At 34.5% G+C, this 11,975-nt stretch overlaps 1 protein-coding gene across 1 annotated transcript in view; it reads left to right on the plus strand.

Moving 5' to 3' along the window:
• The window catches only part of LOC142344128 (mitochondrial ubiquitin ligase activator of nfkb 1-A-like), a 145,648-nt gene that overhangs the window by 37,294 nt on the left and 96,379 nt on the right, over window positions 1–11,975 (plus strand). The window contains exons 2-4 of the mRNA XM_075395646.1: window positions 5,609–5,790; window positions 9,119–9,324; window positions 11,301–11,447. Coding sequence (XP_075251761.1) covers window positions 5,609–5,790; window positions 9,119–9,324; window positions 11,301–11,447 — 535 coding nt within the window. The remainder of the gene's footprint in view (window positions 1–5,608; window positions 5,791–9,118; window positions 9,325–11,300; window positions 11,448–11,975) is intronic.

Consider the following 11,975-nt stretch of genomic DNA (forward strand, 5'->3'; position numbering starts at 1 on the left):
TTGCTCTTTTATTGTCTGCTTTTTAGTATCTTCAATGAGTGGTCACATATCACTTTGTTGGCGCACAAAAACGCACAACCAAACCTTTCTTATTCTAAGGGCAAAGATTACGGTCATAACGGCGACAACACCGTTTTCTTGCAAACGTTTTTTTGAGCTTTTGTTTTTCTATTTGTTTTTTTTGTAGTCTTATGAAAAAATCTTAATAATGACAGGTCCCAATGGTTTATATATTAGAGGTAAAAAAAAGGTTCTATTACAAACGTTTCTAAAGTTTTCAGTTCATATCTAATGTTTTTCATTACTTTCGAACCAGTTGTTTTCAAAAATTATGAGCGTAATTTTTAAGTTAGCCGCCTTTGTTGTTTTCTGTCTATTTGTTGCCGAGTCTCGTCAAGGTTTTGTTCCATATCTTTTCTGGTGATGATCAATGAATTTGTTTTTTTTAGTTTAGGTCTTATCTGATGCTATTTAGTCTTTGATATTAAGTTTTTCTACAAATTGAAATCGATTTTTGGATGTTATTAATGTTTGTTGATGTTATTTGATTATCTTATCTCGTATTCTCAATAATGGAAAATCTCAATGGCCCTCTAAAACGGCGTTTTTTAATTCCCCTAAGTGATTTAATTTGGAGGCAATTTTTTATTCATACACCAGTTATTTTCGAAAAATACTTGAATTTTTGAAAGTTTTCTATCCCTTCCTCATTTGGTAGTCAATTAAGCCGAAAATATGGTTGAGTAGGGTCGGAACATTTTGCACAAACGCACATTACTGAGCCTCCTTGTTCAATTATAAATGGCTTGAAATGGGCTTCAAAACTGGATTATATTGAAAAATGTGTTGGAAAACGTTTTTGAATTCTTTCTTCTGATCTGCGTTTTTTGTAAGAGCACTTTTTTGATTTGAAAGAATGGCTGCGAGTAGGTTTTAGAAGTTCATCAAAAATGCTAACTTAAATAAGTTTTTTATTTAAGTTTACCTAACAGAACGTTAAATTATTCGACAAAAATAACTCTTTGTGGATCAGTTTTAGTGAAGAAGTGAATTCTAGTAATAAAGTGGGAGGATAGTTTTAATTGGGAAGGGACTTCCCAATTCAAAAAAAATAGTTCACTAAATTAAATACTTATCCATTTAAAGCAATTGTGAATCAACCGAAATGTGACCGAATATACATCAGACTCACATTTTTTTTGTTAAACGAGTTGAAAATAAAATGTTGTTCGGCTATCAATGGAAACTAATTTATGCGCTAAAAATATCGAAAATCTGTTAAAGGGGGCCAATTTTTTTAATGGATTGATTTTCGTTTTTACAGGGAGTTATCGAAGTATAAAGTTTTGTGAATAGTAGACGGAATTCCGTTGTTTTTATTCACTTTTTCCGTATTTTGACAAAATTTTGGTCAATTTTTCAGAAATTTGTGAAATCTTTTAACAACAATGTTATTGGTTTTACTCTTAAGGATAGAGCAGGATGGCCATTCAGTTTTATCTGAATCTTTTGGCTAATGTTTTTGCAAATTGTTTTGAATTTCAGACTTTATAAATCAAAACCTGCTCCAAATACGCTGTTTTTATCCCCATTTGTTTAAATATTCCGGAAGTAGAGACCTAACATCTGCTCTCACAACCTTTGAAAACTTGAGAAATGGTTAGATGTACTTTCTTTTCCATGGGGAGTCTTCTGGAATTGAAATTTTGCTGCTTTTTTTTAAAAAAAAAATAACTCAATATTAAAAAAAAAATGCATCGTTTATTTTTGGTTTATTCAAATATACAATTTGCTAATCGAGCTATTTCGCAATCATGGAACAATTGTTTTTTTTTACTGGAACGCTCAGCCAAATCAGGCTAGATTTGGACTCATCTTGTTTTCGTGCAATCAATAATTATTCGGAATATATTGGGGCGCGGTCTTTTTCAAAATATTTTCGAATTTTCGTTTTTTTAATCTTGTTCACTCATGAAAATGATTGAACATCATTAACAAATTCTATATAAAGTAAAGTCAGGCTAAATAAATTTTTATGTCTTCAGACAAAAGCTGATAGTTTTTATGGCTTCGTCAACGTGTTTTCGTAAACATTGATTCTTTTTTATTTTGCCCTCATTTGTAATTCTTTTTACTACCTCATTACTTCATCTTGTTAGTCGAAAATCCGATTGTGTTCTATAGGATCTATAAATTGCTTTCAGTTGTTATCTAATGCCTGTTATGACTTTAAATGTATTTGTTTTAATAAAGTAGCAATGAAGTTTTTGAAGCTTGACAATTTTATCACTTTATTTCTGTACACATGTAGCCTAGTCTCAATATATCCGGGTCGAAACTTACTACTATTCAAGTAATAAATTCTTCCAAAATATGAAACTAATTTATTACTCTTCCTAATAATGAAGTTTTACATTTAACTAGTGGTTTCTTGGCTTTCTTACTATGAAATTTCATAAAAGGTCTGTGATTTTTTGTTATTTGCCTATATTTGAAGTTGTTATTTGAATCTTTTTCAATTTATCGCATTAAATACAGCTGTGATTGGCACTGAAGGAATGCATAAAAGAATAATTTTCAAGATATCAGTGAATAGCTTATAGTTTTAATGGCTGCGAAATCGTTCCCTCCCAAAATTTATTAGAAATTTTTGTTTTTTCCTCTATTGTTTTTTTGTTCTCTTATAACATATTGGCATATTGTTGACACTTAAAGTCTTCGCTTGCCTCTATGGATGTTTAGATTAATCTATTTACTCATTTCAGTTTATTGCTAACGGCTTTAATGACGTTCACTTAATTTTTTTATAAAGAAAATTTATTTGTTCTTCCCAATTTTTGTTCATTGTCAACAAGTAAATTGGTCTCTTTATTGAGAGAGCCCAATAACTTTCTGTTATTGGGCTGCAAACATATATTTCTGCTGTTGCCTATGTTTTGACTTGTGTCTTTAGAGCTTAGAAATTCATTTTTCATGAGATTTTCGTGTTTTCGATACTGTCCAGTATTTCTAGTTGTTTCTGTTGTCAAAAAGACCCTTTACAGAGAAGCTGCAGTTAAAATCAAAGGAGACCCAAGCAAACAATTCAAACCCTTTTTAGTCAGTTTTAAGTTAGTAATGGTTTTCAATGTCTTTTAGTTTTAAGATGTGGATTTCCTTTGTGGTTTCGCTAAATGTCTTGTGAAAATTTGAATTCTGTCCGTATTTGATGTTTTTCGTCATCTTATGCTGTGATAGCACTAATGACGCGAAAAACCTGCAGCTTCAAGTTGATATGTTTTTGTTTCAGTTTGAATGCTTATTGTGTGTTTGAATTTTTGGAAAATATTTGTTTTAAAAAAGTCATTGGATTTTTTAGCTTTGTCAGTTTTGTGTCGTTTCTGTAGCTTTATCTCGTTTACGACAGGTGGCATCCTCCGTCTAGTGAACCAAGATTTAAGCATTATGATGTTTTTTCTACTAATGGTTTCTGTTCTTTGATACCACGCATTATCATAAAAGTGTTATGTTTGGATATTTGGCCTTTTCTGAGTTTTTTTTTGCTTCCTTGCCGCTAATGGCGTGGCCTAATTGGCGTTCAGAAAAAGCGCAATTGAATTCATTTAATTTTCTCAACGAATAGCTTTTGCGTTTTACTGTTGTGACACCACTTTTTTTGTTAAATTTACTTGATTTGTTTCCCGCTGTTGCCGTTCTTCTTTTAGTCGTCTCACATATTGAATGATGACAGGTTCCAATTGCTTCCTATGAGGTGTAATTTAACTTCTTAATGAGCCGAGTTGTTGTTTATTGGTTTTAATTAGTTCAAAACTGGCTGTCTTAGAACTGCCAAAATGGAGACGTGGTTTTGAATTTGGACCTTTTTGCTCTTCTTTGTGGAACTGTTACCGAGTCTCGTTATTGACAGGTCTCATATCTTCTCCAATGCAGTAAAGTTTAGTTTGTTTAGTTCAGAATTTATCTAGTTCCTTTTTCTTTTCGTTATTAAGCTTTTTTGAATACAGAAATCGAGTTTTGTTCGTAATCAATATTTGCTATCGTTTGTCTTGTCCAGTGCTCTCATTGATGGCAAGTCTCATCGGCTCTCTATCTCAGAATTATTTTTCAGTTAGTTGTTTGTTAAAAGATATATGAAGTTTTGAAAATATTATTTCTTTTCTCCATTTGTGGACTATTACCCGGGTTGCCGGTCATACAAAAATCCCGGTAATCATACAAGGTCATATATGATCCCCGGTAATCATACAAGGTCATATGTGATTTGTATGATATCCTGGTTATCATACAAGTGTCATACAATTTTTTAAAGGACGCTTAAACGGCTCCAATTGTGACGCTTAGTTCGCTTGAAGTAAGATCGAAAATCATAACAGCTCATTTTATCCCAGTTATTATATTCAATTTTCCTGGTTGTCGTACAATGTCATATATGAAAGTATGATTTCCTGGTAGTCATAAAAGAATCATAAGTCCAAAACGTTGATTAGCGGGGTCGGAACATTATGTGCGAACGCCGAGCCTCCTTGTTGATTTATAAAACCTAATTAAAACATTCTGTCATCGTCTACTGGATATCAACTTACTGGATATCAATACTGAAGATGTTTATAGGAAAATAGCAAAAGCTCCAATTTTACAATGATTCTGTTTTTGTCTTCCGTGCAATCTTTGTTGTGTTTGGAACCGCAACACCTCATTACGTTTAGAACTACTAAAAAACGTCTTGGCTCTGGCTGTCTTTAATCTATCCTGCTCATAGTTTAGGCAATAAAGTTTTTCAAGGGAAAGTTTAGTTCTTTTTCGCGAAAAAGCTCTTAAAATTTGTTTCAGAATTGATTTTTATATGAAAGGGGAAGTTTGCAAAAACGCAAGTGCATATTCAAAGTTTTAGAAAAAGTGATGTTGCAGATTTTTTTAACGGGAATGAGGGAATAAGAAAGTTTGGTTACTACTCTTGCAGAGTTTGAAGATGTACATATTTCAACATTTTTAGTTTATTTGATGATCAATTAATCGAGGCGAGGTGAGATCATAGAGATATTATAGAGATGAAGACCTGGAAAATTCTATTTTTGGTCCCTTTTAACATTTTTTTCCATTATTTTTAAGGTTTCAATATGGGTATTAAAAGAATATATAGAATAAGGCCAATTGTATTTAGTTGGGTACAATTTGAGTTACCTAATTACTCCCTCTTCCCACAATCCCGGCCATTTCCGAGTTATCTTTCCTTGAGAAATTTGAAGTGTTCTCTTTTTTCGAGAAACTCTTTTTTAGAAACTTTTTTCTAATATAAAATTAAAATGGGTGATATTCGCAACCCAAAAATGTGAGGTCATTTTATCTCGTTGCTGGTATTGTAATCGAGTAATTTAGTTTGTTTTCAAAAAAGTGAATTTTTTAAACCTTGTGTTTTTCTAACTTACGTTCGTCAGTATTAGACTAATTATTGACCGCCATTTTTTCGAGAAAGACGAATTTTGCACGAATATGAAAATTGCTTAATCTACCACCACATAAAGCTTAATAGGGTTTTTGCTCACCACAAACGATTCGTTAATTTTTTATTCCCTGAGAATGTTTAATTGAAATGTGATTATTTTTTCAGAATGCACAGCCAATATCCTCTCTCGAAAAACTTGAGAATAGTCAGCTAATTGCAGTTGATCTGGGAACTGTGGAAAATAAATCCAACTCCGGAATCAAGAGTTCGAATAATTTGAATCTTGTGGCGTTGTCCAGAATCCATAAGGAGCACAAAGTTGTCTTCAATCCTGCGCTTCGTTTATGGTATTATTCCTTTTTTCAAATTTCAATTACTTACCTTTATTAAAGTCCACGCAATGGAACGAAACGTGATGCACTTTGGTTTGGATATTTCGATGTGTTAAGCAAGAATGGTGACCTTCAATTTCTTCTCAATTGTCAAGACGTCTAATGTCTCGAAGTTCTTGATATTTTCGCCAATGAATAAAACACCCAAATAAAGCAACCATGCCAATTATTGTCTACTGTTGGCATATTAATGTCTTGTTAATTGGTCTCAAACGAAGTTTGTAGCAAATATATTAGTCTTGCAGTCTTCTTATTCGACTTTTGCTTGATCGATTTTTACCCTTATAAATTCTTGTCCTCATAATTGTGATAAACAGGTAACGCCTGGAGGACATTGGGTTCTCTTAGAGCTTTTTGGATTTCTATACTCTAAGTATGTGATCGAACGAAATTGTTTTGGAGACACAAATTGATGGTGTGAAACATTTCTTAGAGTTTGACGGCTGTTCTTAGATTTTGACTTCGCCGCCTCCCGCATAGCAGCGCCCCCACCCCTGCACATCGTTTCACTCGTAAACGAGCCCGCTCGAAACCTCCCCACACCCGTGTGTCCCCAACCACCGCGCTCAACCCACGCTCCTTCAACTAAGCTAGAGCTAGCCTCCCTAAATGGTAGCTGTCTACTTCTAGAGGACAAGATCCTTATGTGCACTTTTGGCGGTATGGATCGTCTCCACTGCATATGCTCCCCTACTCCACTCCCTTCCTCTCCTCTCCCGTTAACCGCTTGTCAGTCGTTTGATAGCAATTCGCCCGACGTTAGTCGGTTATTTTTACCTTCTACTAATTGCCACCGTCGGCCTCTCAACGGCTATTATGTAGGCGCTCTCCTTTTTTTTTACAAATCAAAGCATTTTAAATGTATTGGGGAGCTGTCTTTTTTGTTCATACATTTTCATGATTTTCGAAATCAATTTGGAGAAGTTATTTTGGTCGCGTCGAAGTGGATCGAAAAAGAGAGTGGCTTTTCGGCGTGAATTTTTTTTACTCCTATTTCCAAATAGAGTTAGAAAACGGTGTTTGAACAAAAATTCGCTTTCTCGTGAGTGGTTTTTTGTTCATATGCGACAATTTCACTTTGATTTTTACTGTTTTTCCAATTTTTGGATTGATTTTTTTTTCTAAATGGTTTTCCCAATCCATTCACAGCTCATTCGAGGCCTAGATTTTTGTTTGGAACAAATTTTCATTTCTCGCTAGGGGTTTTTTTGTTAACAAAATCAAAAGAAAGCCCGGTGATAAAGTCATAGTGCATTGGGACATCAAAGCTAATTCAAGTGATTTCTAGCTGGCATAAGTATTCAGCTTAAAACTTTCTATTTAGTAGCTGAATTAAGTATAGTTTCAGAATCTAACTGAAATTACACAACAAATTAGAACAATTTTTGACTTTTATAATATTTTTTGACAGTTTCTATCTCTTATTTTCCTGTTTCAATCCCGATGAGCGTCAGCAGCGGCTATTTTCCGCCAATTTGCAGTCTGTTTAATTGCTCTCGAACGAATTCTGTAGCAATTATATTGGTCCTGTTGGTCTTTTTTAAGCGATTTTTCGTCGGATGCATTTGACTTCTTGTCCTAAAAGACGGGATAAACAGGTAGCGCCCAGTGGGCATTAAGTGCTCTTAGAGCCTTTCAGCTCTGTTTCAGCTCAAACTGTTTTGGAGACTTATACTTATGGTGTGAAGGGCGGTTCTTAGGGGTTGAAAACACCCCCACTGTTTTGACCCCCCCCCACTATTGACCCCACCCCCGCCGCGCTGTCCCACCCACCCCCCCCCCCCCCCCGTGGCTACTGATGAACCGATCGCTAAAAACACGCAATTTTATACTAACTTTCGCAAATTTTTTGACATTTTTGGCATTTTTCAAGTTTTTCCAGCCCTAGTTGCCAAGGAACCTCCTCTAGGGTTTTATAATAGGTTACTGCATATTTTCTAGTTGTAGTTGAATAGTTGTAACATTTTAACATCGTATTTTTTTGTCAAAACGGGCAATTTTTTTCAATTTTTTTGACATTTATTTTTTTCATTTTTCACGTCTTTCCAGACGCAGGGGCCAGAAAACGTTCTCAAGGGTTTGATAATAAGTTACTGAAAAATTTTTATTTGAATTGGAAAGCTTTCGATTTTTTAATATGACAAATGTTAGCAATTTTTCTTGTTAAAACTTGCATTTTTTTCAAGTTTTTTGAAATTTTTTTGTCAGTTTTTAGGTTTCTCATGCCTCAAGAGCCGAGGAACCTCCTCTAAGGTTCGACAATAGGTTACTGTATAGTTTCTAAATGTAATGGATTGTTTCTCAAGATTTCAACGCCACGAATTTTAGCAATTTTTTTAAACAAATTTTGTAATTTTTTCAATTTATTTGACAATATTGTCATTAAATGACAGAAAACTTCCGGTAGGGTTTGCTGAAAGTTACTGGAAAATATTTTTGGCCATGGATTAGTTTTCAACTTTCATTATCACAAATTTTATCAAGTTTGTTTTCTTCTTTTTGAATTTTTTTTTCCTTTTTTCCGGCACTAGGGTCCTAGGGACCTCCTCCAAGGTTTGATGACAAGCTGTCAAATAGTTTCTAGAGTTAATGGAATGGTTATCACTTTTTAATGACTCCAGCTTTAGCAATTTTTGATAAATTTTAGTTTTTTTTCAAATATTCAGAAAACTATTTTCTTGTACCAAGTTTATGGATCTTTATGAGCCAGTAAAACTATTTAAAGCTTGAAATAAGGATACTGGATAATCCCTTAATATAATGAAATGGTTTTGAAGTTTTTAATATCTTAAATTTTTGCGAGATTTGGTTAAAATTGCGATTGTTTTCAAAATTTTGGAGTATTTTTGTCCTGAGTTTAATGATCATCACTGGCCAAGGCAGGTTTTCAAGTCTTGCAGATGGGTTACTTGAGAGGTTACTCCAGAGACAGAAACAGTTGTGAAAATTTTCAATATTTTGCAAATTTTTAAAATATCAGGTTTTTATTTGATTTATTTACTAACAAGGCTAGAAAACTAAAAGTTGCCGAGTCGAATCAAGCTAAAGCTAGCCTCACTAAACCGTGGCTAGCTACTGACGAAGCCAACCGCTCACCGGTCGTTTGAGAGCAGTTCGCCCGACGTCAGTCGGTTATGTTATCAATTTTACATGTATCATTTTATCAACAACTTTACTAGCCAAAATTTATTGAACATCTGTGTAACATCGTGACAAAATCTTATCGAGTGAAGTCACAAAGTGTCTCTTGGTACAGTTTTTTCATTGGTACTAAATGTTTCAGGATTGACAGTCCGAATGTGTTTTCAACACATTTTTCATCAGTGCCTTTCAATTTGAAAACCTACGCTGCCAAGAATAAAAATGTGAAATTTGTCATCAATTGCCAAGACGAATCAGTCTTCAGCAAAGTTTTGTCGACAGTTTATTCCTACGTTGACAGTTCGGAGAATAAGAGCGTAACGGCCAATGTCATGGATTATTTGTCAGGTGAGCTGTTTTGGTAAATTAGGGAATCATTCTCATCGCACGATCAGTTTCTTCTCAGAAAATAAAATTTGGAGCTTCTTTACCCCAGCTGATTTTATGACTGTCAGAAAACAAAATATGGATCTTCTTTTTCCCAACTACTATTAGATCGTACAAGAAATCGAAGTGTAAAACCCACCACGTTTTAATTGTTCAAAAAAGCTCTGTAATCTGTTTTGCTCCCCTCCCGTTTGGTGAGTCAATCATATATTCTGATTGCACTTATGTTTGTCGCCCCAAAACAATTGGGTCTTCGTTTTTCTAGGCACTGGTCTCTATGAATTGATCGACAATTCCGCACTATACCAAACAAATGTGCTTAAGGGACTGAAGCCAGTCACCCTGTTGTTAACTCGCGCATTATCACAGCCTGGCAGTGTAAGGGCTCCTCTGTTGGATAGAATTAAATGCCCCTGAGTCTGATTGTTTCTGCTGTCAACTAAAACAACTTTACACTGCGGTGCCGTTTTCATGGTTCTTGAAAATTTAAAAAAAATTAAATTTTAGATCTGATGTAATTTTTTTGAAATCTTGACAAGTTTTTTTTCTGAAAACTTCTCTGTGGTAAATTTTAGACAGAATTAATAGAACCCATTACTGAGACAACAAAAGCAGTGTTCGGCTCTTTGAATTGTTGGACGCCTGTACCAAAAATGCTGATAGGCCAAGTAGTTTGATTTTAGGCGTCAGATTTGATTGTTCCAATAGTTCGATCTAATATACAGACAGTACCAAAGATCTGACAGTCACCAAACTGTTTCAGGATTTGCAAAATTTTTTGGGGTGTTGGAGATCAGACTAGTTTTGGTGTCTTTATGCGATAACGAAGAATGTCTACGGAACACAGAGTTCTTAGCAGCAACGGTTTTTAGAACTTTAGAACACCTTTCTTTGACTTGAAGCGAAGTTCTTTGTTGTTCTTGTTTTACGAAAACCTCCAAGATGATATTTACTTGCTCTCTAACGAAAATTGAAGCAAATATTGTAAACGTGTTTGTATTTTTGCATGCAATTTTTGGATCTATTCTGCCCCCCCCCCCCCTATGTACCCTACGAAACATTTGTTCCTTGTTAAACTTAACTCTGTGTAAAAAAGCAATAGCTGGGCTTATTATTTGCCTTCTCTTGTTTTGGTTGTTTTAGTCGTCAAGATTTTTGTTACGAGCATGTGACGTCACAATCACTTCAAATTTGCTTTTTCTTGATTCGTTCATGCAATTGCAAATGAGTTGCGCGCGTAACGTCAGTTTTCACTCTTAGTTGAACGAACTTTTGTTCATTTGCTTGTTCAGGTTTTTGGTCACACGTGATATACTTCACTCTGAAAAGTGTCTTCTTAAATCTGAAATTGACTTTTCTTTACTTTAATTTAAATAGATAAGAGCGAGTGCGTGTCACTCTAATTGAAGGTTGTTTGACAACAGCTAATATCGGCAGCATTAGTATTAACAGATTATGGATCAAAATATAACATCTCAGCATTTACTGCAAAGAAGTCTTGTTTTGGTCTGTTTCTTTTTCTTTCTTTTTAGACTGCATATCTACGAAGCTGTTGCGGCTATTTTCAGCTATGATTAAACTGATGGCATTTTTGGTGCTGATGATGATCCTGCATTCCCTATTAAGCGGCATTGCTATTCTGTATCATAAACTGAAACAACTCACTCTATAAATTATTAATTATGGTAGTCTTAATGTGTAGCTGAAATGTATCTGCATAATACGAAGGGCATGAAGTGTCGTATACAAAGAATGTCCGAGATGCAAATCAACTGAGCTTTCACAAATTAATTTCAAAAACTCTAGGCAAAATATTGCTAAAAATTGCACCGTTTTGTAAATTTTACTTTAATTTTGTTTCGATTACGGTCGTCGCACAGTCCGCATTTTGGGCTGCAAACTACATTTGGATCTGCAGAAGCTTTTTCTGCTTTCAGGAGAGAAAACGAAAGCATTTGAGACCATTGAAAAAGGCTTGGTGATAGGATCTCGCGTCACAGCTGTTGGATACATAAACAAAACTAAGTCAGCTGGAATTTTGGCGAGTGCTGAATGGGAAATAGACGGAGATCCTTCGGGGAGAGGTAATCTTTGATAATTTACTTGGGATAATTAATTACGGATTGAGTTTCAATAACTGACCTCTATGTACTCAGCCCACAGTATAAAACACGAGTGATCAGGGTCGCAGTTATATAAATTAAGTACCTCAAAAATGCAAAGCTTCTAGCCATGATTTACCATGTGAATTAAAATTGTGTTTGCTTAATTTTTTCCTTGTACAAATTGGCTCCTACCTTTGAAGGCATCAATGTATCAATAAAAGATTTGATTAATTTTTATTAATTGCTCTCCAACGATTCTACATTAGTCTTGTGGTCTTTTTATTAATAGCCGCCCTCATCTTCTCAGCCGGCTATTATTGCGCTCGTTTTTTTTTTTACTTCGTCAAACTTTTTTTCGCTTTACCATTTTGCCGCTTTTTCGACATTTTGCGTGAAATCTTTTTGACTTCTCTAGGCTAGTTTCTCTCTTCTCTCATTCTGCTAAAAGTGAATATGAACATCAGTTGCTAAGCAAAGCAATTCAAAATGAACAGAGTCGGTATAAAA

The sequence above is a fragment of the Convolutriloba macropyga genome, chromosome 8 (assembly GCF_964194025.1).
Source record: "Convolutriloba macropyga chromosome 8, txConMacr16.3, whole genome shotgun sequence".
NCBI classification, from domain to species: domain Eukaryota; kingdom Metazoa; phylum Xenacoelomorpha; order Acoela; family Convolutidae; genus Convolutriloba; species Convolutriloba macropyga.